General features: G+C 42.3%; 1 protein-coding gene across 5 annotated transcripts in view; it reads right to left on the reverse strand.

The window, feature by feature from the left end:
- Window positions 1-27,168, reverse strand: part of srgap3 (SLIT-ROBO Rho GTPase activating protein 3) — a 247,138-nt gene that overhangs the window by 121,404 nt on the left and 98,566 nt on the right. For all 5 annotated transcript variants that reach the window (XM_061922701.1, XM_061922699.1, XM_061922697.1 and 2 more), the window contains exon 3: window positions 4,390-4,552. In XM_061922701.1, the coding sequence (XP_061778685.1) occupies window positions 4,390-4,552 (163 nt within the window). The remainder of the gene's footprint in view (window positions 1-4,389; window positions 4,553-27,168) is intronic.

Raw genomic sequence — 27,168 nt, forward strand, 5'->3', positions numbered from 1 at the left:
GAAGTGGTTCCAGAGCCCTTGCTGTGCGTCGAAGTGAGTCCGACTATATCCAGCCGGAATTTCTCGACTTCGCGCACTAGCTCAGGCTCTTTCCCCCCCAGTGACGTGACGTTCCACGTCCCAAGAGCTAGCTTCTGTAGCCGAGGATTGGACCGCCAAGTGCCCTGCCTTCGGCTGTCGCCCAGCTCACATTGCACCCGACCTCTATGGCCCCTGCTATGGGTGGTGAGCCCATTGGAGGGGTGACCCACGTTGCCTCTTCGGGCTGTGCCCGGCCGGGCCCCATGGGAACAGGCCCGGCCACCAGGCGCTCGCCATCGTGCCCCACCTCCGGGCCTGGCTCCAGAGGGGGGCTCCGGTGACCCGCGTCCGGGCGAGGGAAATCTGGGTCCATGATTTTTCTTCTTCATAAAGGTCTTCGAGCTGCTCTTTGTCTGATCCCTCACATAGAACCTGTTTGCCTTGGGAGACCCTACCAGGGGGCTTTATGCCCCCGGACAACATAGCTCCTAGGATCATTGGGACACGCAAACTCCTCTACCACGATAAGGTTGCAGCTCAGAGAGGAGCATAAAAAGACCTCCGTATTGTATTCCTCTGGGTGTAGAACAATTACTCTGTGCTAAGAGAGCTCAGCTTGTACGTTCAATGTGCACAACTAAATATTTTAGTTGCTCAGACTATAAAGTGTGTACATAAGGTTCGATTGGGGTATGTTGTTTCTTATTGAGGAAAGACGTTAATGGCTCTTGTTTTCATTATAACAAGCGAGCTAACACAAGCTAATCCGTGAGTTTATCAAAGTGCAGTAATCAGTTACGGGCTTTCAATCATTTTTATTCAAAACGGTAATACTAACCGTCTGGAGTTTTACGGTGGTATACTTATTCCAGTTTCTTGTTACATGTCTAATTAATAACAGTTTGATTCAGCCAAAAAACAAGTATGGGACAAAACTTTAATAAAAGCAGTCCTGCAGTGTATTTACAAATCTTGACAAATTCTAAATATCCTCCAATAAGCCCAAACTGTTCTTGTATTTTAGTCAAGTCATTTTCAAAAGTGAACATGGTATCCACGCAACAACTAATCTAGGGCTGGGCCATATAGCAAATATACTCGATACATCGCGGGTTTGTCTCTGCGCGATATAGAAAATGACTATATGGTGTGTATTGGAGTATACGTTCTCACGCAATTGCTTTAAGCTGCGGGCATTACACTGGAGGCGTTTGTCACTCTTTTATGTCTCTCCTTCTCACAGAGACACAAAACAAGCGCACCTTCTTACGAACGTCACATACTGTCGCGCGTGCAACGTCATACGCCCTCGCGGAGCAGAGAGGTAGCAACATGGGTAACGTTAGCTGTGGTGCTAGTGGAGCGGTGCGAGTGTGAATACGAGAGAAAGAAGGTGCAAATCTGGTAGCAAATGAAGAAAAAAACAGCATAGGGTCCATCATCTGCCGGTGGTTTGGCTTCAAGCGGGAATATGTTGAACAGACAACCGCAATATGTCAAGTTTGTGGCAAAAGCGTTGCTCCAAAAAGTAGCAGCACTACTAATTTGTCACTTGCTAGAGCAGTGGTTCTTAACCTTGTTGGAAGTACCGAACGCCACCAGTTTCATATGCGCATTCACTGAACCCTTCTTTAGTGAAAAATAAAAAGAACAAAACCAACACAGTGTATGAACTCACAACAAATTACACATCTGTAAATCAGATGGAAAATTAGAGGGAACATTGTTTGGGGGTATCCATAACACGGCAATAGGGAGAAGTTTTTTTTTTACACGATGAGTCGGGTATGTCTTGACCGCTGCGGCGGAGGCTTCGCCGAACCCCTGAGGCCGACCCACCGAACCCCTAGGATTCGATCGAAACCAGGTTAAGAACTACTGTGCTAGAGAATGTAGAGTGCTTGAAACTCTGCATATCAACATCTCGGCCGGTGCCAGACCCAACAAAATGCACTGACCCGATTCAGCCTGGCGTCTTCCATTTCCACATCAACACCGTATGAAAAAAATTGTCAACAACAGAAGGAGAGAACGTCTGCAGTAACCTACCACATAGCAAAGGACATGCAATGTTTGATTTCCTATTATGCAGCTCAATTTTATTTGATTGTTATTGAAATGCCTTGTGACACCATGCACAAAAGGGCACTTTATTTGTTTTACACTAATGTAGTGGCGTTCTGTACAAAAAGTGCACTTTAATTTAGTGTTGTTTTGATACGTCATCGCCGTAACATCATGCACAAAAGTGCACTAATAACTTGTTTTAAAATGTCTCTGGCAATCTTGCACTTTATGTTTTGGAAATTACATGAATGTTTGTGCCACTGCTTAAAGGCCTACTGAAATGAGATGTTCTCATTTAAACGGGGATAGCAGGTCCATTCTATGTGTCATACTTGATCATTTTGCGATATTGCCATATTTTTGCTGAAAGGATTTAGTAGAGAAGATCCACGATAAAGTTCGCAACTGTCGGTGTTAAGAGAAAAGCCCTGCCTGGAACGGAAGTCGCAGACGATGACGTCACAAGTGTGGGGGCTCATTGCATATTCACATTGATTTTAATGAGAGCCTCCAACAAAAAGTGCTATTCGGACCGATAAAACGACAATTTCCCCATTAATTTGAGCGAGGATGAAAGATTTGTGTTTGAGGATATTGATAGCGACGGACTAGGGGGAAAAAAAGCGATTGCATTGGGACGGATTCCGATGTTTTTAAACACATTTACTAGGATAATTCTGGGAAATCCCTTACCTTTCTATTGTGTTGCTAGTGTTTTAGTGAGTTTAATATTACCTGATAGTCGGAAGTGTGTCTCCACGGGTGTGTTGACGCCAATGTCTCAGGGGAGTCGACGGCAGCTTCATGGACGGCACAAGCTCAGCTTTTCTCCGGTAAAAAGCGACTTTTTAACCACAATTTTCTCACCGAAACCTGCCGGTTGACATTTGGTCTGGATTCATGTTTGCTTGACCGCGCTCTGATCCATAGTAAAGTTTCATCTCCGGGAATTTTAAACAAGGAATAACCGTGTGTTTGTGTGGCTAAAGGCTAAAGTTTCCCAAATCTATCTTTCTACTGTGACTTCTCCAATATTAATTGAACAAATTGCAAAAGATTCAGCTACACAGATGTCCAAAATACTGTATAATTATGCCGTTAAAGCATACGACATTTAGCTGTGTGTGTGCGTAGCGCTCATACTTCCTAAAAACGTGTGACGTCTTGCGTACACGTCATCATTACATGACGTTTCAAAGACGAAACTACCGGGAAATTTAAAATTGTAATTTATTTAACTAAAAAAGCCGTATTGGCATGTGGGGGGGGTATCTTTTTTTTTTTTTTTTCTTTGTCATGAAAAAGGGACGTTTTTGTCATGAAAAAGGGAGGTTTTTGTGGTTGGTGCACTAATTGTAAGTGTATATTATGTTTTTTGTGTTGATTTAATAAAACAATAAAAACAATTTATTTATTTATTTTTTTTAAATAAAAATGAATAAAAAATTATTCTGCGGCCCGGTACCAATCGGGGCACGGCCCGGTGGTTGGGGACCACTGGCCTAAAGTATTGAGATATTAATAAAAGACCATAACGCCCAACTCTAAGCTAAGCAGACAATAGCACACAAGCAAGGCATATGTATTAACTGAACAATATTGCAGCCGAAAACAGCACATTTGTCAATATAAACATGTATAAAATAATCATATTTGCATAATACTTACACATACAAAGTATCCAGTGTCCAGATCATTTAACTTACAGCATCATTAACATAATGAAATATTGTGGCCCCTAGGTGTCGCCAAAAACATTTACATCTCCACTTCAACTTAAAGACAGCATAAGTAATAAACAATATTATTAGTAATAATACTAATAAGTTGGTTAGCCCTTGTTGTACATAAAAATATATATAATTTGTGCTGATATCGTATTGGATCAATATTGGTATCAGCCAATATTTAAGTCTCCAACACACGTATCGTATCGGATATTAAAAATCTGTATGTGGACACCCTAAAATAAAACACTGTGAAAATGTAAAGAAAGGGAGACATGAACAATTGATTGATCCATGACTTTTGAAGGGAATGTGTGAAAGTTATTAACTCGTGTTTCCAAACCATGCCAGGAGGCGTTAGTGCCGCGGCGTGCATGTAGCTAAACTACCTAGAGCTGATGTCATGTTCTACTTCTTTGGACAGAACACTAGATGAGGCCAAATCAAAAGTGCCTCTGCTGGTGCATCTAAGTGCTGCACTCTGTTTTGCCTCAATTGCTTCATGAAGCAATTAATAACGTGTTGTCATCAACTAGTCTCGTCGGCAAGTGTAGGAAATCCCTTCTGCACTGACCTTCTTGAAGAGGCGGATGACGTCCTCGGTGATCTGCGCCAAGCGGACAATGACATTGTTGGTGTAGATGTCACTAAGGGTGGCGTGGTCACGACTCTCCCGTCGGGTCTGGTTGAGTACCAGGTACCAGCAGTTGACGGAGGACAGCAGATGCTGGTCTTTCCTGGAAAACAAGATCATTATCGTTCTGACCCCACTTTTTCATGATACATTTTTAAGTACAAGATCAAAGACAAAATAACAGCAAAACTGAATATGATATTTCTTAACTGCTAGACAGTTTTGATGAGTATGCTTAATAATTGCCATTGCCTTAATATAGACTGACCATATGTCCTCTTTTCCCCGGACATGTCCTCTTTCGCGTGACTGTCCGGGGTGTCCGGGCGGGGTTTCTTAAATACCTCAAATGTCCTGCATTTTGTGTCAAGGTTGCGTGTATTTTTAATGTATGTACAGGGTTAAGATGTGTTAAAAACTAAACTAATTGTGAAGGTGTGCGCACACAGCAACAGTTGTGAGGGAGGGGCAAAGACCGAGAGAGCGAGGTAGTGGATTGATTGTTAATCAAGGCATACTTGGTCAACAGTCATACAGGTCACACTGAGGCAGGCTGTATAAAAAACTTTAACACGCCACATTGTGAACCCACACCAAACAAGAATGACAAACACATTTCGGAAGAACATCCGCACCGTAACACAACATAAACACAACAAAACAAATACCCAGAACCCCTTGCAACACTGACTATTCCGGGATGCTGCAATATACACCCCCCCACTACCTCCTACCCCTTTCCCCCACCTTACGTCACATCAAATATTCCACTTTCAAAAATATTTTTGTTGAAAAATTTGGCATATTTTGTGTGTTTGCCATACAAAAACATAGTTTTGTTTGTCAAAAAAGGGCAGAAAACAAACAGACAAAAAAAACAACATTTAACAAAAAATAAAATATTTTGAAATGAGGAATTGATCTGAAGTTGATGTATGCCCTGGCACACCATTATCATCATTTCATGACCAAAGCAAAACACGTTTTACATTTTTATACTGAAATAAATACACCTACAACTTGTTAAATACAAACAGAAAAAACTACCAGCAGCAGTGAAGTTTAGATCCATGAAGGAAAGAAGAAGGTGAATGAATGTTTATAACTGAATACATTTACATATGCATATACATTTGTTTTCTTGTTATATTATTTGTTTTAATGAATTAAGTAACGTTTATGACAACCTTTTTTTAAAACGCAATATAGATTGTGAAATATGGCAGAGTAATGCATACGTTTATCATTTGTTTTCAAAACGCTTACAAAAAAGTGGGACCCCAAACATTTACCGTAAGACCCCATTTTTATGACTTGATGTGGTCCATGGGACCCCTTTTTGAAAATTCCTAGCGCCAACACTGCTGTCAACAAAGGAGAAAAAATGCTTTATTTAAACAAATGTATTCTTTATAAAGCAAGTTCAAGTATCATTGGCAAATTTTCACCTAGTCCCGGCCTTGGCACGCATATATGTGTCCTCTTTTTAGGATTTCAGTATATGGTCAGCCTACTTAATAAAACGCATCAGTCTTGATCCACTGTTGATTTTCTAACATGCTAACAACCTTTCAGACATCCTTTGTCACTAGTCACTGGGGGTGTAATTTTTGGCCTTAGATCTGATCTGATTATGAGTCCCTTTACTTTGAAACTAGCTTATAGAAGTAAACATTTAAAACTACGAACCCCGTTTCCATATGAGGTGGGAAACTATGTTAGATGTAAATATAAACAGAATACAATGATTTGCAAATTATTTTCAACCCATATTCAGTTGAATATGCTACAAAGACAACATATTTGATGTTCAAACTGATAAACATTTTTTTTTGTGCAAATAATCATTAACTTTAGAATTTGATGCCAGCAACATGTGACAAAGAAGTTGGAAAAGGTGGCAATAAATACTAATAAAGTTGAGTAATGCTCATCAAACACTTATGTGGAACATCCCACAGGTGTGCAGGCTAATTGGGAACAGTTGGGTGCCATGATTGGGTATAAAAACAGCTTCCATGAAATGCTAAGTAATTCACAAACAAGGATGGGGTGAGGGTCACAAATTTGTAAGCAAATTGTCAAACAGTTTTAGAACAACATTTCTCAACGAGCTATTGCAAGGAATTTAGGGATTTTACCATCTACGGTCCGTAAAATCTTCTCAGAGAATCTGGAGAAATCACTGGACGTAAGCGATGATATTACGGACTTTTGATCCCTCAGGCGGTACTGCATCAAAATTCAACATCAGTGTGTAAAAAATATCACCACATGGGCTCAGGAACACTTCATAAAACCACTGTCAGTGACTACAGTTGGTCGCTACATCTGTAAGTGCAAGTTAAAACTCTACTATGCAAAGCCAAACCCATTTATCAACAATATCCTGAAACACCGCCGGATTGGCTGGGCCCCGAGCTCAACTAAGATGGACTGATACAAAATGGAAAGGTGTTCTATGGTCTGACGAGTCCACATTTCAAATTATATTTGGAAACAGAGGATGTGGTGTCCTCCAGAACAAAGAGGAAAATAACCATTCGGATTGTTATAGGCGCAAAGTTCAAAAGCCAGCATCTGTGATGGTATGGGGTGTATTTGTGCCCAAGGCATGGGTAACTTACACATCTGTGAAGGCACCATTAATGCTGAAAGGTCCATACAGGTTTTGGATCAACATATGTTGTCATCCAAGCAACGTTATCATGGACGCCCCTGCTTATTTCAGCAAGACAAGTGTTACAACAGCATGGCTTCATAAAAAAAGAGTGTGGGTACTTTCCTGGCCCGCCTGCAGTCCAGACCTGTCTCCCATCGAAAATGTGTGGCGCACTATGAAGCGTAAAATACGACAGCGGAGACCCCGGACTGTTGAACGACTGAAGCTCTACATAAAACAAGAATGGGAAAGAATTACATACACTAAAGAAGAATGGGGCGGGTATTGGTGCTAGCGGGGTGTATAATATAGCCCGAAAGAGCCGTGGATGCATAGCATTCTGGGTAATAGTTATGTTGCGTTTATAATGTATTACAGTGCGGATATTCTCCAGAAATGTGTTTGTCATTCTTGTTTGGTGTGGGTTCACAGTGTGGTGCATATTAGTAAGAGTGTTAAAATTGTTTATATCACAAACTTCAGTGTACTCTGCGTCACCCAGTATGCCTTGCAGTCGTGTACGTGTATCTGTGGAAGCTACATACAACATGTTACTGGACTGGCAAGCTGTCTGTACATGATGTAGTCAAAGGCAATGGCTTCATGGCACGCCCTTATTACTGTTACATGGGTGACCACCAGCGGTTATTCGCGAGAATGATTGCGGCTCCCCTTGTCTCCTTTAATTTGTGCAACGGGCCAAAATGTCTCTTTGAGTGGTAACGGTTGCCGACCCCTGACCTACACGATGACATCAATGGAAAAAAAACAGCCACAACAAGATGTCGGGAACCTATGGCTCACGAGCCAAATGTGGCTCTTTTCATGACTGTTTCTGGGTCTCAAATAAATCTTAGCTTGCATTGCTTAACATGATAAGTAAAGTAAAATAAAGTAAAATATTCTCATGCATTTTAATCCATCCATCCGTTTCCTACCGCACCTGTTCAAGCTTGCGGGTGGTTCAGCCAAACCCAGCTGTCCTTCGGGGTACAGGAGAGTCCTCTATTTTTATTGGATGATGCGGTCGCTCCACGGGTCATTGTGAGGTCAAGAAGTAAATGTCCCTTCTTTCAGCGAACTAGTTAGTTCATGCAGCGCAAACCCTTTTGACAAAGAAGACGGCGAAAAGAAAAAAATATGAGGAGTACTGTACATTTCAGGAGGAATGGACAGAGGAGTTCACCTTTGTGAGAAGAGCAGGCTCTGTGGTGTATCTAATAAGCAATGATAGAAATTCATCGATGAAACGGTCAAATATAAATGGGCACTTCGACATAGAGCTAGAGTGATGCATGGTTGGTTATGGTTTGAATTCATATCAAATTGCAAGAATTACTTTTTATTGTCAACATCAGCTGCTGAGTTTAATTTTTTAATGTTTTGTGCTAGTGGTGTGCCTAAGAATTTTTTCAATTAAAAAAATGTGCCTCGGCTTAGAAAAGGTTGAAAAACACTGCTGTAAACAATCCAACAATAGACACTTTCCTGACATATTTACTTCCATCCCTGCCTTGTGACACCACAAACTGCATTACAGTATACTCTATGTGGGCGTCAACATATAATGATGCAAAGACCCGCATTGCTGCATAATGAGTTGAAACGCTTGCTGGCAGGGGTGCTTTGAAAAGAGCTGCACACAAACACTGCTAGACAACACTATACCCATATACACACACTGTTCTTTCAAAATCGTTCCTCTAGCTTGGATTTTATCCGAGGCGAGCATTAATCAATCCAGCCACCCTGAGAGCAGACAAAGAGCGAGAGGAGGGAACACAGTAGTCATGGCGGGCGGTTTGCTACTTCAGGGGGTTCCCAAAAATTATGGTAGGGCTGCACAAAGGAATGAAATAAAATGTAATTGTTATTACTAACATAACAGAAGGGTTAAAGCAGAACAAGACTACGAGAATTTGAATAATAATCATGACAAAAAAACGGTGTGATTTCTTTAAAACATAAAACTATATTGAGGGTGAAGTGTCAACATACCAATAGATCAAGGGTCTCAAACATGTGGCCCGCGGGCTAAGTGCAGCCCGTAAGACATTATTTTGCGGCCCACACTTTGATATGACAATTTAATGTATGTTCGGCCCCCGAGTTTAATATGAACGGAACTTGACAACGTCATACATCCCAACGTTCCCAATTTTCACGGGAGTCCCCTTAATATCAGGGTATCCATTCTGTGGTAATCCCTGACGATTTCTACCCAATCAACAATACTCAGGGGGTGCCGCAATGGCACTGTTCCTAGCGCCCTCTGACTCCTGTACAGACAGCGTGCAAGCCTATTTGATTGTTACATTTGTCTGAGCATTACACATGTTTTATGTTCCGAGACATATTTGGTCAACAGCTACACAAGTCACACTGAGGGTGGCCGTAAAAAAACTTTAACACTGTTACAAATATGTGCCAGACTGTGAACCCACACCAAACAAGTATGGCAAACACATTTCAGGAGAACATCCACACCGTAATACAACACAAACTCAACAGAACAAATACCCAGAATCCCATGCAGCCCTGACTCTTCCGGGCTACAATACACACACCCACGCTACCACCAACCCCCCACAGTCCCCACTTGCGTCGGTTGAGGTTGTGTATATTGTTGCCCGGGAGAGTTTGGGATGCAAGGTGTTCTGGGTATTTGTTCTCTTGTGTTTAAGTTGTGTTAGGGTGCGGATGTTCTCCCAAAATGTGTTTGTCATTCTTGTTTGGTGTGGGTTCAAAGTGTGGCGCATATTTTTAGCAGTGTTAAAGTTGTTTATACGGCCACCCTCAGTGTGACCTGTATGGCTGTTGAGTGAGTACGTCTTGCAGCCACTAACGTTGTTCTGCACAAATCTCGCACAACATGATCAACAATTGTCACTTTAGTTGTGTTTTGTGCGCAATGTCGGGCTGTAGAGCACGTGTTCTCTTATAGATGGTACGCTATGTGAAGGTATGCCAAGGGTTAAGTGAGATTTATCAAGAGCATTCTGAAAAATAACTATCAGTCATAAATACTTAATAAATATATTTATTGGAAAACACTTCAACAAAATACAAATGTAAGTTCACAAACTGTTGAAAGAAATGCAACAATGCAATATTCAGTGTTGACAGCTAGATTTTTTGTGGACATGTTTCATAAATATTGATGTTAAAGATTTATTTTTTTGGGAAAGAAATGTTTAGAATGAAGTTGATGAATCCAGATGGATCTCTATTACAATCCCCAAAGAAATCAATTTAAGTTGATGATTACTTCTATGTGGAGAAATCTTTATTTATAATTGAATTACTTGTTTATTTTTCAACAAGTTTTTTTGTTATTTTTATATCTTTTTTTCCAAATAGTTTGCTCTGATTAGGGGGTACTTGAATTAAAAAAATGTTCACATGGGGTACATCACTGAAAAAGGTTGAGAACCACTGCTGTAGAGGACGTTAAAGGCAGTGCAATCACGGCAGCCCTTAATAATGTCGGCCGGGTGAAAATTGGGACAAATTCTGGAAAATGTTTGCACCGGTAGATTGTCGGGCGGTGCACTGAAATTCAGGAGTCTCCCGGAAAAATCGTGAGGGTTGGCTTTTCTGCCTTTGCAATGCTAGGGCCTGAAAGCCATTCATGGAAGGTGAATTCATTAAAAAGCGCATGTTAGATTTTTTAAGAAATCTTTTCTTGCGGCCCAGCCTCACCCAGTTTCTGCATCCAGTGGCCCCCAGGTAAATTGAGTTTGAGACCCCTGCAATAGATGGATTTAAAATGCAGTACAACACAAATACAGCCTTCCAGATGTTTTATACTTTTGTTTGAGAAATGTATTTGATATTTTTACTGTTTTAGTTATAATAGTACATTCCCTCAACTACATTTTTTTTTTTTTTAATGTATTGATGACATGAGGCTCCGTGAACCAGGATGTAGCCTGCAGTCATACATTTTGATGGTTTGAAAAAAAAAAACCAACAACAACACACAACTATGGCCCTGCACATTGTTTATACTTTATACTAGACAACCTTTTATTATCTGAGTTACAACAGAACATTTCCCCCAACCACCAATTTAAGAAAAAAAGGTACTGTATGTTCTTGTCGTAATACTTTGTACTAAACAAAAAAGGAAGTTGCGTGCTAAGATATGCTTACTGCCTGGATGGATTGAAAAAAAAAACATAAATCCCTGCACATTTTTGACACTTTACACTGGAGGAAAAGAACACATATTGAAACTTAATAATGATAAACTATATATATACACAGTCGTGACCAAAAGTTGACATACACTTGTAAAGAACATAATGTTATTGCTGTCTTGGGTTTCCAATCATTTCTACAATTCTTATTTTTTGTGATAAAGTGATTGGAGCACATACTTGTTGGTCACAAAAAACATTGATAAAGTTTTTTTTTTTTAATGAATTTATTATGGGTTTACTGAAAATTTGACCAAATCTGCTGGGTCAAAAGTATACATACAGCAATGTTAATATTTGGTTACATGTCCCTTGGCAAGTTTCACTGCAATAAGGTGCTTTTGGTAGCCATTCACAAGCTTCTGGCAAGCTTCTGGTTGAATTTTTGACAACTCCTCTTGACAAAATTGGTGCAGTTCAGCTACATTTGTTGGTTTTCTGACATGGACTTGTTTCTTCAGCATTGTCCACAGGTTTAAGTCAGGAATTTGGGAAGGCCATTCTAAAACCTTAAATCTAGACTAATTTAGCCATTCCTTTACCACTGTTTATGTGTGTTTGGGGTCATTGTCCTGTTGGAACACCCAACTGCGCCCAAGACCCAACCTCCGGAATGATTTTAGGTAGTCCTGAAGAATTTGGAGGTAATCCTCCCTTTTTATTGTCCCATTTAATGCACCAGTTCCATTGGCAGCGTAACAGGCCCAGAGCATAATACTACAACCACCATGCTTGACGGTGGGAATGGTGTTCCTGGGACTAAAGGCCTCAACTTTTCTCATCAAAGCATATTGCTGGGTATTATGGCCATACAGCTACAATTTTGTTTCATTTGACATCACATGGACAAAGATAAGATCTTATGGAGGAAAACTTTGTGGTCAGATGAAAGAAAAATTGAGCTTATTGGCCACAAAACCCAACAATATTTTTGCAGGAAAAAAGGTGAGGCCTTTAATACCAGGAACACCACCCTACCGTCAAGCATGGTGGTCAACTTCCGGAGGGCCCGCCTTGGGAAAACCTTATCCCTGCAGCTATAACCGCCCTAAACAGCAGAACCAGCCGACCTCCCTGACAAGCGTGTAAATGTGTTGGTCATGTATGATGTATTTTTGTTATTTTTGTTCGTGATGTGTAATGTCTATAGTTTAAATGTACGGCAGGGAAAATGAATTCTCCCAAAGGGGAGATCTATAAATCTGAATCTAAATCTAATCTAAATCACTGCACGTAAGCAGCAAGGCTGAAAACCAACATTGAATGCCCGTGACCTTTGATCCCTCAGGTTGTACTCTATCAAAAAACGACATCAGTGTGTAAAAGATATCACCACATGGGCTCAGAAACATATCCAGAAAACTACTATCAGTAACTACAATTTGTCGCTACATCTATAAGTCCAAGTTAAAACTCTACTATGCAAAGCGAAAGCCAACGCCGCTGGCTTCGCTGGGCCCGAGCTCATCTAAGATGGACTGATGCAAAGTGGAAAAGTGTTCTGTGGTTTGACGAGTTCACATTTCAAATTGTTTTAGGAAACTGTGGACGTTGTGTCCTCTGGAATAAAGAGAAAAATAATTATTTGTAATGTTATAGGCACAAAGTTCAAAATCCAGCATTAGTGATGGTATGAGGGTGTATTAGTGTCCAAGGCATGGGTAACTTACACATTTGTGAAGGCACCATTAATGCTGAAAGGTACATACAGGTTTTGGAGCAACATATTTTGCCATCCAAGCAAAGTCATTATGGATGCCCCTGCTTATTTCAGCAAGACAATGCCAAGCTATGTGTTACAACAGCGTGGCTTCTTAGTAAAAGAGTGCGGGTACGAGACTGACCTGCTTGCAGTCCATACCTGTCTCCCACTTAAAATGTATGGCGCAATATGAAGCCTAAAATAGCACTACGGAGACCCCGGACAGTTCAACAATTTAAGAAGTACAGTACATCAAGCAAGAATGGGAAATAATTCCACCTGAAAAGCTTAAAAAATTGGTTTCCTCAGTTCCCAAACGTTTACTGGATGCTGTTAAAAGGAAAGGCCATGTAACACAGTGGTAAAAATGCCCCGGTGCCAACTTTTTTGCAATGCCGTTAAATTCTAAGTTAATGATTATTTGCTAAAAAAAATTTGTTTCTCAGCTCGAACAGTCTATTCAAGTGAATATAAGTTGAAAAGGATTTGCAAATCATTGTATTCTGTTTTGATTAACGAATTACACAACGTGCCATCTTCACTGGTTTTGGGTTTTATACATCTAACTTACAAGCTATTTTATACTATCAAATTTATCGGTATGACATTTATTTCCTCATATTGGACTAATAGTTATCGGTCCGATATGTATCGTGCACCACAAGTACGAAATGTGTGGAAAACAATCTTGTGACTTGTTTGGTGCATTCCTTAATGACAATGTGTTTGGTTTTGAACTACACAGTATAAGTGATGTCATGAGGGAAAAAACGTCATTCATCACAGCTATGATACAGCCCACCATTTTAAAACATCTACAATAAAGCTCTGCCAACCATGTGCCAATCAGTTACAGATGTTGTGAACTGTAGATTTGATCATTTATTTTTTTAGTTTGATCAATATGTGAGTTAAATGTTATCATGTAGCTCACATAACTATGATAATGTTACTAACAGTTGTGCATGCCACAATAAGCCTTAGCCAGAGTAGGACCTCAACGCAGAGAGGAAATTATTTAAAAGTAATACCCAAAAGTGCACTCAAAAAACAACTAAAGCCGCACACAAAAGGTGTGAGAAAACGGATGTCACACACTAAAAAGCTGTGGAGACAAACGAGCTAACACTACATGGCAGCACCGGAGCAGAGCCACAGGTACAAAGAGCGCAAGTGGAGTCAGAACAGAGGAAATGAACACGACTGCAAGGGTGTAGCATCAGGAATTAACTGGCACTGAGTGGGTGAGCTGGAGAGTTTAAAGTAACAGCAGAGTGGAAAAACAAGTTGTCTCTTTATTAAAGCTATCATCATAAATATATGATTTATGACCCCAAAATAATTCCAAAGATTGCGAAAAAATAGATATAGTATCAATAGTATCAATCTCATAGAGATTCCCGCTCCATTTTGAGAGTTAATGAAGAAGACAGTCATGTGATCCATGATGTCGCGTAGGAACCACAGATCCCTTCCCTATCAACAATGCCAATCTTGCAGATGTTGTGAGAGCCAACAACAATTACTTTGGGGAAAAATCATTATCCAGAACAGTGTATTTTTGAGCCCGAACACAAAGAGGATGAGCAATAAATTTTAGAGGCCACGTGACAAACGGGTGAAGCTTTATTGTGATACTGCAGGACCAGAAGCATCGCTAGGTGCAAAACATACAAACCAACAACGATAAACCATAATAAAACAAACACTTTAAAAAAAAGTTGCCACAACAAGGGGTAGGACCTGAAACGACAGCCAACCTCTTCGTCCGGTGGCCATCCACCAGCTTTGAGTTCCAGGCAACCGTCGAGGACAAAGCCACCCTTGTATCCCACCACACCGAATGACTTCAGCTAATGTGCTAGTGAAGAGATGAAATTCAGATCTTCGAAAAAGATCAAGGGAAAAGAATCAGCTGGCAACCATAGGAGACCTTAAAAGAAGACATACCCGGGTCTAAGGAGGTGAGGGAATTATGAGCGTACTACACCCAAAGTGGGTGGGAGGATGAGGATGATGGGTGATGGTGGCATACACAGTAGTGTGCCGCCTCTAGCTCCCGGTTAGCCTGCTATGTTTGGCCATTGGTCTGGGGAAGATATCTCGACGAAAGACTGTGGGTGGCCTCCAACATTTTGAAAAAGTCTTTCATACTCTGGATGAATTGGGGTCCCCTCTCAGGGACCAGGTCTAGAGGGATACCATGGATACGAAAACATGCTTGACTAGTCGAGCAGTCTCTAGGTATAGCAGGTAGTCTAGACAGGGAATGAAGTGTGACATCTATGAAAATTGGTCGACCACATTAAGAATGACAGAGTTGCACCGGCAAACTGGAAGCCCTGAAATGAAGTCCAATGTAAAATGGGAACATGGTCGTCAAGGAATGTGTAGAGGATGAAGAAAACCATCTGGAAGACAATAAGAGGCCTTGGGGATGGCGTGGCGAAGTTGGGAAAGTGGCCGTGCCAGCAATCTGAGGGTTACTGGTTCAATCCCCACCTTCTACCATCCTAGTCACGTCCGTTGTGTCCTTGGGCAAGGCACTTCACCCTTGCACCTGATGGGTCCTGGTTAGTGCCTTACGTGGCAGCTCTCGCCATCAGTGTGTGAATGCGTGTGTGGATGGGTGAAAGTGGAAATAGTGTCAAAGCGCTTTGAGTACCTTAAAAAAAACGTGGAAAAGCGTTATACAAGTACAACCCATTTTACCATATTTTTTAGCCTCTGGCACAGACAGAGCAGGTGTTGACAAAGTCCTTGACATCACTTCCCATCGCTCGCCACGTCTGTGAGTCCAACCACAAAGTGCACTTGACACCGGGATGACAAGACACTTTAGATGCACATCCCCATTGCAGGACTTCAGACCTCAGTTTTTTGGGGAAGAACAGCTTGCCTGTAGGAACGTTGCCATGGACCTTGGTTTTGGTGGCAGCATCGGCCACCATTATCTTCAGTTCCCATTAGATTGCTCCGATCATTCGGGCAACAGGTGTGATGGTCTCCCAAGTGGTCTTCTCAGCGGCAGGCCCGTATATTCTGGAGGGCGCATCAGGCTCAATGTTGCAGGAGCCATAAGTAATCGAGCAGTTGAAGTGTGTGAGAAAAAGAGACCATGGTGCCTGGCAGGAATTAAGTCTTTGTTCAGTTCTGGTGTATGCCAAGTTCTTATAAACACGGCGATAAGGAATGGCGTAAGAGTCCCCTGTGAGGCGACAAGAGAAAAAGGCACAAGAATGAAGCCTCTGGACGACCGGGATCACTGGTACAGAACTGCTCCAACTCCAGTATCCGATGCATCAACTTCGACAAAAAATTGTAAAGCAGTATCAACGTGCATAAGTATGGGTGCTGTAGTAACATTTTTTTTAGCAGACAAAAGGCGGCCTCAAAAGAATGTAGTGGAAGTGAGCCTTGTCAAAGGTTCAGCTTTGCTGCTAAAGTTGCAGCTGAATCACCTGTTAGCGAAACCCAAAAACCTTTGCAAGTGCTTCCTTAAAGGCCTACTGAAACCCACTACTACCGACCACGCAGTCTGATAGTTTATATATCAATGATGAAATATTAACATTGCAACACATGCCAATACGGCCGGTTTAGTTTACTAAATTACAATTTTAAATTTCCCGCAAAGTGTCGTGTTGAAAACGTCGCAGTATGATGACGCGTGCGTTTGATGTCTCGGGTTGTAGCAGACATTATTTTCCATCCCGATCCAAGCTATAAGTAGTCTGCCTTAATCGCATGATTACACAGTATTCTGGACATCTGCGATGCTGAATCTTTAGCAATTTGTTCAATTATTAATGGAGAAGTCAAAGTAGAAAGATGGATGTGGGAAGCTTTAAGCCTTTAGCCACACAAACACAGCCGGTGTTTCCTTGTTTAAAATTCCCGAAGGTGAAGCTTTACTATGGAACAGAGTGGTCAAGCGAACATGGATCCCGACCACATGTCAACCAGCAGGTTTCGGTGAGAAAATTGTGGTGATAAGTTGGCTCTTACCATAGCTATGAGCGGAGCCTGCGTCCTCCTGCAGCTGCTGCGGCGACTATTACCTCCTCCCACGGAGACAGTGGCGGTCACAACACCCGTGGCCACACCCCTCCGACTTTCAGGTACTTTATAATCTCACTAAAACCCTAGCAACACAGTAGGCAGATAAGGGATTTTCCAGAATTATCCTAGTAAATGTGTCTAATAACATCTGAATCGCTCCCACTGCAATCGCCTTTTTTTTTCTTTCTTCTAGTTCTTCACTCTCAATGTCCTCATCCAAAAACCTTCATCCTCGCTCAAATTAATGGGGAAATTGTCGCTTTCCCGGTCCGAATCGCTCTAGCTGCTGGTGGCTATGATTATAAACAATGTGAGGATGTGAGGAGCCCTAAAACCCGTGACGTCATGCGCACATCGTCTGCTACTTCCGGTAAAGGCAAGACTTTTTTATTAGCCACCAAAAGTTGCGAACTTTATCGTCAATGTTCTTCTCTACTAAATTCTTTCAGCAAAAATATGGCAATATCGCAAAATGATCAAGTATGACACATAGAATGGATCTGCTATCCCCGTTTGAATAAGAAAATCTTATTTCAGTAGGCCTTTAATGTAGGAAAAAGCCACTCAACCACTGCCTGGATCTTGGCAGGATCGGGTTTGAGACGGCCCTTCTCCACAATGAATCCCTTAAACGACACCGATGGCGAATTACATTTGCACTTCTCTGTTTAAACATAGACAATTCTCCAATAACCACTGTAGGATGAGACGGACAGGGCGGACATGTTCATGGAGCTCTCTGGAAAAGATAAGAATGTCATCAAGGTACATAGAACAGAATTGATTGATCATGATGTCCATGAGGACATTGTGAATTAAATTTTGGAAAATCACAGGCGCATCAGTTTGATTGATTGATTGAAACTTCTATTAGTAGGTTGCACAGTACAGTACATATTCCGTACAATTGACCACTGAATGGTAACAGTCGAATAAGTTTTTCAACTTGTTTAATTCGGGGTCCACGTTAATCAATAATGGTAAAGTGAGGTCAAAATGCATGACTAATTATTCAAAATGCCCCATAGGGGTGTTAAAATTGGTCTTTCACTCATCCCTCTCGTTATTTCTCACCAGGTGATAGCCATTGCATAAGTCTAATTTAGTGAAAACAGCTGCTGAAGATAAAGAAGCAAATGCCGAATCCATTAGTGGCAAAGAAAAGCTAGTCTTCAAAAATATGTCGTTAAGACCACGTTAGTCAATACAGGGCCGCAAAGACTTGTCTTTTTTTCTGAATGAAAAAAAACCCCTCACCCAATAGTGAGGAAGATGGGCGAATGAGACCCGCCGCGAGAGACAAGGAAATATTTTTTTTCTCTCTCTTGGCTGTAGGCAAAGGCGGTGGCACTACCTCTCCTTTCCTTGTCTGCCCTGCTTGTCTCTTTGTCTTGTCCTGTCTTGTTTAACTATCGCGTAGCCTCTTTTTGCACTGCTCTCCAAAACCTAATCAAATGTCGGAACAATTTTTGCTGAACACACAGAAGAGAAGTCTCTGGCAACCCTTTCAGTCTAGTTACATTGAAGATATCTACCTATCCAGAATCAGGATACAACAACTGCTGAATGGTGTAAGCATTGCCCTGGTGTATAGGCACAGTCGAACAACCGAACACAAACAATTAGCGTGGCAAAAAGTATTCCAGTTCTGCCCCGATCAATACTACGATTATAAAGATCAAGCCACGGGACACCTAAAACAATAGGTGCCAATTGACACGGAAGAATAAAGAACCTTATGGTGATTATCCGATAGCTGTAACGCCAAAGTCTTAGTTTGATGCATCTTCCTCGCTCGTAAACGGCCATCTAAAAACCAGATCTCTTAAGGAGAACAAAGTTTAACTTTAGCAATTTTATCAAATGTCCACAAAGTTTGAGTGCATGAAGCAATCATCGACCCCTAGGTCAATAAATGTAACAATCTTGACAATCCTTCCCCACCTGACTAAGTCCTGAAAGTTTAAGTCTTTTTCCAGATCTACGAGCCTGAAGGTACTTACTAGAGATGCGCGGTTTGCGATTTCAACCGCGGAGTCCGCGGATAAACCGCGGGTTGGGCGGGTGACATGACGAAAAAATAGATTTTAATTAAATTCGGGCGGGTGGCGGTTGAACCATCCGGAAATGTTTGATATACATGGTTCTGAGATCGGTATCTTTTGCTTTTCAAAGAGCCATTTAAGACCAGTGTCGTAAAGCGAAGAAGACTATAGGAGACGCTATTATTCTCTAGAATGACTGCCGGCAGTCACCCAGATAATAAGTATTGGGGCGTGCTATGAAGCCATTGGCTTTGTCGCCTTCTACATGTGCGATCTGCTTGTCAGTCCAGTAACATGTGTGTGGCTTCCGCGGCAACACGCACACGACACAGAGTACACTAATGGTTGTGATATAAACAATTTTAACACTCTTATTGTGAAGCCACACATTACAATATTGACAAACCCATTTCGGGAGAACATCCTTATAGTAACACAACATAAACGCAAAACAACAAATATCCAGAATCCTTTGTATCCATAAGGCTTCCTGACTATTTTATACACCCCGCTATCAGCCAACCCTGCCACCCCCCACCCCCACCCCCCGTGCGTCGGTAAGGTGGGCAGGGTTGGGGGCGCGGGGGTGTGAAATATATTCAGGAAGTGTCACGAATACAAAGGATTCTGGGTATTTGTTGTGTTGTGTTTATGTTGTGTTACTGTGGGGATGTTCTCCCTAAATGTGTTTGTCAATCTTGTATTGTGTGGATTCACAGCGTGGCGCATATTAGTAAGTGTTAAAATTGTTTATATCACAACCATCAGTGTACTCTGTATCACCCAAAATGCCTTTCAATCTTGTACGTGTGATTGTGGACGCTGCACACAACATGTTGCTGGACTAACAATCGGTTCGTACATGTTGTTGAAGGTGTCAAAGGCAATGGCTTCACAGCACGCCCTCATTCTTGTCATCAGGATGAACACTATTGGTTAGTCGCGAGAACGTTAGCGGCTCCAATTGTCTTCATTACTCTGTGAAACAGGTTTAAATAGCTCTGTGAGTGGTAAAGGCGGCCGACCTCTGATGTAATTCAGCGGGCGATTGGCGGGCGGGTACGGTTGTGATAAAATGTCGGTTCGGGTGGATGACCACTTCGGTGATGCGGTTGCGGATGATATAATTGACTATCCGCGCATCTGAAGTACTTACACAAATCATTTATTGTTGGCTGTATGCTTCCCCCACCGCAGAATGAAAAAAGGCGTGAGGAAAAAAAGATGCGAGTGCCGTCTACCTGAGAGGACGACTGGTGCAATTGTAACGGTAGAGACAACATCTCTGCAAACGAGCTCACTCTGCAGCGGATACTTGTACTCCAACTGCATGGGCACCTCTGCAGCTTTTCTAGGCTGACGAGTGACGGTTATGGCAGGGATGATAACAGGGTAGGCTCTTGCTGCTGTCGATGTTGCTTCCATAGTCGAAGAAGTAAGGTATCGGCTATTCTCCTTAGCGTCTTCTCTATCGCATTTGTTTATTTTGTCATCTAGGCGAATGGCTAAGTTTATAAGTGTGTCCAGGATGGCAGTTTCATCACGGGTAGCAAGTTCATTCTTGATGTGACAATTTAATACTTTGCGGAAAATGCTGTGTGTAGCAACGTCACCAAATCTGCTCTCGCCAGCCAGGATGCGCAAGTCTATGGAGTATGTGGCCACAGAAAGGTTTCCTTGCTTAAAGTCCTGCTTCTCTACCTTTTAGAGGGTGATCAAACCCTTTCATCATTTCTCTAGTACACAAGGGTAGTGGTGACATTTTTACCAAGGACCAGGTGGCGGCTTTGTCAGCAACAGGCTTATGATAAATGCAATTTTAGCCTGGTCAGAAGAATAAATGGGTTGTACTTGTATAGTGCTTTTCTACCTTCAAGGTACTCAAAGTGCTTTGACACTACTTCCACATTTACCCATTCACACACACATTCACACACTGATGGAGGGAGCTGCCATGCAAGGCGCTAACCAGCACCCATCAGGAGCAAGGGTGAAGTGTCTTGCTCAGGACACAACGGACATGACGAGGTTGGTACTAGGTGGGGATTGAACCAGGGACCCTCAGGTTACGCACGGCCACTCTCCCACTGCGCTATGGTCCTACTCTGGCTAAGACCATCCATCCATCCATCCATCCATCCATGCATGCATCCATCAAATCATCTTCAACCGCTTATCCGAAATCGGGTCGCGGGGACAACTGCTCAGGCAACAACATTAGCATCTTCCTCCTGGGGGATCCCGAAGCGTTCCCCGGCCAGAGAGGAGACGTAATCCCCCCATCTGGTCCTTGGCCTGCCATGGGGTCTCCTCCTCCTGCTAAGGCCATTCGTGACAATTCAACTGGGCATCATGGACCCTGCAGAAAGGGAACGTCTTCACGCTGCAAACACTGGTTTCGGACAGACGTTTGATAATCATGACCAACTGCTGCGTGATTCGACAGCCACCTTCCAAATACTGTCTGCCAATGTCGGCACCCTCAGCAAGTACGTCAATCAGGCGAGTGCTGTTACCCAGGCAGGATTAAGTAACGCTGGGGCGGGGACCAGCCTGCGTTCACCAGCGACTATCCCTCCAATAATTACTAATTTCTCCATCAATGCTTATTGGTGTTCAATCAACAGTTGGGTTCCTATACAACATAAACACAACAGAACCAATACCCATATTCCCATGTATCCTGAACTCTTCCGGGCTACATTATACACCCCCGCTACCACCAAACCCCGCCCCCCAACCCCTCCCACCTCAATCGACACACGGAAGGGGGGAGTGGGGGTGGTAGTGAGGGTGTATAATGTAGCCCGGAAGAGTTAGGTATGCATGGGATTCTGGGAATTTGTTCTGTTGTGTTTATGTTGTGTTACAGTGCGGATGTTCTCCCGAAATGTGTTTGTCATTCTTGTTTGGTGTGGTTTCACAGTGTGGCGCATACTAGTAAGAGTGTTAAAGTTGTTTATATCACAACCCTCATTGTAACCTGTATGGCTGTTGAACAAGAATGCCTTGCGGTCGCTTGCACGTTGAGTCAGCAGCCGCACACTAGATGTGGCGGGATGGCACTCAGATAGTATAGTATTAAAGTGGACGCGACGACATGGTCAAGAGGACGTTTAAGGCATTGCCATCTCGGCACGCCTTAAATATTGTTGTCCGGGTGAAAATCTCAGAATGTTCTCCTGGGGAGATTTATGGGAGAGGCACTGAAATCCAGAAAACCTTCCGGAAAAATGGGGGGGTCGGTAAGTTTGCAGCCGAGCCACATCAGAGTGATCCGGAGCCGCGGGTTGCCGACCCCTGACCTACAAAGATACAAAGAATTGCTATTGCAACATCCAGTAGACACTTGTAGAAGAGCTGTTTCTTTCATTAAAAAAATTCAGGTTAATTTGTATACTTAGCAAACTCATCATGCGGGCCGGATAAAACCTGTTCGCGGGCCGCCCGTTTGACACCTCTAGCTTAAAGAGTCAGGTAGCTAATGGGTAGGTTTGCGCAGGGTGGCTCCGCCCGTTAGCCCGAAACCAGGCACTGCATCAAACCGAGCATAACTCTATCGCCTAACCCCCCCAGCCCCTATGTTATGTTGTTGAATGTGATATATGGCATCTGTTACAATAAAATGGTGAAAAAAGTCTAATTTGAGACCTTTAAGTGTCGTCTTCCAGGGCAAGCTCGTATGCTAATAAACTGTTGATGAATATATTTTTTTTAATGCAAATTATGCACTTCCGAAAAGTCTTGTGATGTACTTAAGAAAATAAGACATCTTGTTGGTATTGGATGTTGCGGTGTCATTGGTATTTCTACAACAGATATTATTAACATTGAGAAAGCACTATGATGCCGTTCGAGATGACACAACGGATTAGAGAGAAACGGTGAACACCATAATGTGATGAAAAGAATAATTAGATTGCAGGATAAACCCAAAGCAAGATGTCACCATAACGTGTATATCACGGTCGAACAAGCCAGCTTTGTGTGCCAACCATCTGTGCTTTACGGTCCGACGCCACCGTCTTAATCACCCTTATTCTCTGATGTGTCACAGACAGGACTCCCAGAAGGAAGTATGTATTTATCAAAACCAAAGCCTCTGCTCAGTGAATGCGTTTAATCCTCAACACGCTGTCTGCCGGCTGCTTATCAACCAAGCATTTCAGAAAACGAGAGCCAGACGGTTTTACAAAAGGCAAAAAGGGAACGGCGTGGGCGCACTCTGCTAGCTAGTTTTACTTTTTGCACGTCCAGCCGTGGTCAATTCAGGAGGAAGGGCGCCAATGTTAGCTAATGCACAGCTGCATGCAGGCAGTTTTGGCTTAGAACGAGCAGATACTGTGAAGCAGCTAATACATGCTGACACCAGCTGCACTGCGCTGTGATAATAGCATCCTATTGACTGCTGGCTGCAAATAAACCACAAATGGAGATTTTGTTTAACCTTTGACCCTAAAAATGCCGGCGATTGCCTGGCAACTACCCGAGTGTGCATCCCGCCTTTCACCTCGAATCAGCTTGGATAAGATTCGGCTCACCCCTGTCCGTGCAGGGTCAGCAAATTATGAAGCAATTTGTCTTGTCTTGAACCTGTTTTTAAATACTGTCATATAAAACACTAGTTTTATATGACAGGGACAGGGACGGCGTGGCGCAGTGGCCGTGCGCAACGCGAGGGTCCCTAGTTCAATTCCCACCTAGTACCAACCTCGTCACGTCCTTTGTGTCCTGAGCAAGACACTTCAACCTTGCTCCTGATGGGTGCTGGTTAGCGCCTTGCATGGCAGCTCCCTCCATCAGTGTGTGAATGGGTAAATGTGGAAATAGTATCGAAGCACTTTGAGTACCTTGAAGGTAGAAAAGCGCTATACAAGTACAACCCATTTATCATTCATTTATTTAATACTTGCTTTGTCGCCTACAAACACAAACAATTTCAACGTTTTCTTCAAATAGCTTTGCAAAATTGCACAATTAGCCATGATGTTGCATCTGCTGTCGGTCTTACATTCTGGTGTTTGTCAGGACCCTGGGGTGCAGAAATGTCTGGTAAGTGCTGATTCAGAGTTTCCCTTTTTATCTGAGTTCCTGGAGTGCCTATCCTGTATCAAAAACTGGTTGTCCTCAAATTTTCTCCAGATAATTTCTAACAAAACGGAAACTCTGATATTTGCTCCCGAGAAAAAGATACCCCTTATGCTGTGGGTGCATCTGTTAAAAGCAGCTTCAGAAACTTGGGGGTTGTGTTTGATCAGTCAATGTCTTTGGAGGGGCACTGCCGTCAACTGACCAAAAACTGTTTCTATCACCTCAGAAATATTTCTCAAGTGAGAAATGTGCTTCCACAATACTGAATATCAACCAAGTATTAGTGATATTGGTATGAGCGCCAACAGAAACAAAATACTTTTAGTGGTGCCGTGATCACAGAGGGTAACAAGGTTATGCTGCTATATTGTCATACTGAGACGGTGAGATGCTGCATCACCTCTGAGTTGGGGAAAGTTAATTGTAGTTCATAGCTAATGACTCAAACTTGAATAATAAAAGGTCGTCGCCATAAAACGAGAAGTTAGTCAACTTTGACATTCAAATTAGACCTGGAGATGGCAAGAAAAACACAAAGACGCTCGTTTATGGCACTTTTTTAAGCCTTTGTGAGGATAATGATAAATTCTTCATCTAAACGGGAAGATATGAACATCTCATCAGTCGGCATCCCAGTAAGAGCAGACACTGCGCAGTGATTTTACTTATTATGTTCGTAGTTTGTATTTGTTGTTTAGCACTTAGCAATGGTGCTACTTGCTGGATCTGCTTATCAGTCAGCTTCTAAAACTTGTAGCTCATCCTCTGTAGGCTAAAAAATATAGGGTTCTGGATCATTTGTCCTGAAATAGTTGTCGTTGTAGTCTCTCATGAAGACTGCCGTGATTAGTAGTAACTGTTTTTGCTGAAGGATATAGCAAAGGTTGCGATGCGTCTGTAAATTTAATACGCCAGCGTATGCTCTGTTTAGGCTGTTGCCTACGCGACACGACTCCAGATAAGCGAAAGAAGGTGGATGGATAGATGGACGGATGTAAAATAACCAAGACACGTAAATATTATATTTTATTGTGAATGTGCCTTTACTACATTTTATATACCGTATTTTTCGGAATATAAGTCGCAGTTTTTTTTCATAGTTTGGTCGGGGGTGCGACGTATACTCCAAAGCGACTTATGTTTGAAATTATTAACATATTACCGTAAAATATCAAATATTATTTATCTCATTCAGTATGAGACTAGCCGGATGTCAGCAATTGTCACACACACACACGTCAACCAATGAAAATTTGGCGGAGGCGGGTCATGGCAGAAATGCATTGTGGGAAAAGAAGATGCTACAGCAATTGTCACACACGTCACCCAATGAAAATTCGGCGGAGGCGGGTCATGGCAGAAGTGCATTGTGGGAAAGAAGGCGCTACCTGCTACAGTACATTGGCGGTAACTTATAAAAACAAAGGGCTGAACAAAAATGGCACCGAAAAGAAAAGCATATACTGCAGGTTACAAGCTAGAAGTAGTGAAATACGCAGCAGGAAACGGCAATCGAGCAGCAGAAAGAAAGTTTGGAGTAAACTCCATACCTGCCATCATCCCCGGAGGCTTAACCGAAATACTCCAGCCCCTTGACATCTCCGTGAATAGGAGCTTTAAGGCAGTCCTGCGCAGACTGTGGGAGCAGTGGATGATGGAAGGAGAGCACAGCTTCACGGCAACCAGGAGAATGCACCATGCAACTTTTCTGAATGTCATCGGATGGATCGACGAAGCATGGGCTTCAGTGACAACCGAAACCATCCTGTCCGGATTCAGAAAGGCTGGAATAATTGGAACTGCACCTGACGATGACTCTGACGTAAGCGACGTACCAATAGAACAGGGGTCGGGAACCTTTTTGGCTGAGAGAGCCAAGAAGCCAAATATTTCAAAACGTATTTACGTAGGAGCCATAAAATATTTTTTTAACACTGAACACAACTAAAAGCGTGCATTTTTAAGTAAGACCAACATTTCTAGAGTACAATAAGTCTCTTATTCTTTGTAAAAACATTGTTATTCTGAAGCGAATTGTGGAGGGGGTGTGGCCTGCAGCGAAGCAGGGTGTGCCAGGAACGGCTTCGAAATCAGCGACAGGTGCGCAAAAGGCCCACCTGGGCCTTGTTATCTAATCACCTGTCACTCTGTTAGAAGCAGCAGCCAGGAGGGGAGACGGGGTTGGGGCTGGAGCCAGAGCGCAAGCGAGAACAAAAGAGAAAAATGCAATTGCTGGAGAGCAACTGAGAGACTTTTTTAAAAATAAAACAATATTGTAACCCTGAAACAGGCTCTCATGTCGGTGCTTGGTGGTCTGAAGAACCCTCAGGAGGGAAAGCCCCACACTAACCAATAATAAATAATTTACTTCTTACCATTAACGCAACTCCTTGAACATAAAAAAGCATGAGAGTGTTTTATATTTTGAACGTTATTTTTAACACTGATTACAAGTGGAATTATTCATTACTTATCGTGTTAAGCAATGTCAGCTCAGATGTACCCGAGAGCCAGATGCAGTCATCAAAAGAGCCACATCTGGCTCTAGAGCCATAGGTTCCCTACCCCTGCGATAGAAGAGGAAGCGGCGCATTGTCTTCCTTTGGAGTTGGCAGAATTGTTTAGAAGCGACACCGAAAACGAAGATTTCATGGGATTTAGCGATCAGGAGTGACAGATTGTTTGGTAAATGTATAGCATGTTCCATATGTTATAGTTATTTGAATGACTCTTACCATAATATGTTATGTTAACATATCAGGCACCTTGTCAGTTAGTTATTTATATGTGTCATATAACAGCCTGTTGTTCACTATTCTTTATTTATTTTGAATTGCCTTTAAAATGTCTGTTCTTGTTGGAGTTTATCTAATAAATTTCCCCCAAAAATGCGACTTATACTCCAGTGTGACTTATATATGTTTTTTTTCCTTCTTTTTATGCATTTTCGGCAGG

The sequence above is a fragment of the Nerophis ophidion genome, linkage group LG16 (genome assembly GCF_033978795.1).
Source record: "Nerophis ophidion isolate RoL-2023_Sa linkage group LG16, RoL_Noph_v1.0, whole genome shotgun sequence".
NCBI classification, from domain to species: domain Eukaryota; kingdom Metazoa; phylum Chordata; class Actinopteri; order Syngnathiformes; family Syngnathidae; genus Nerophis; species Nerophis ophidion.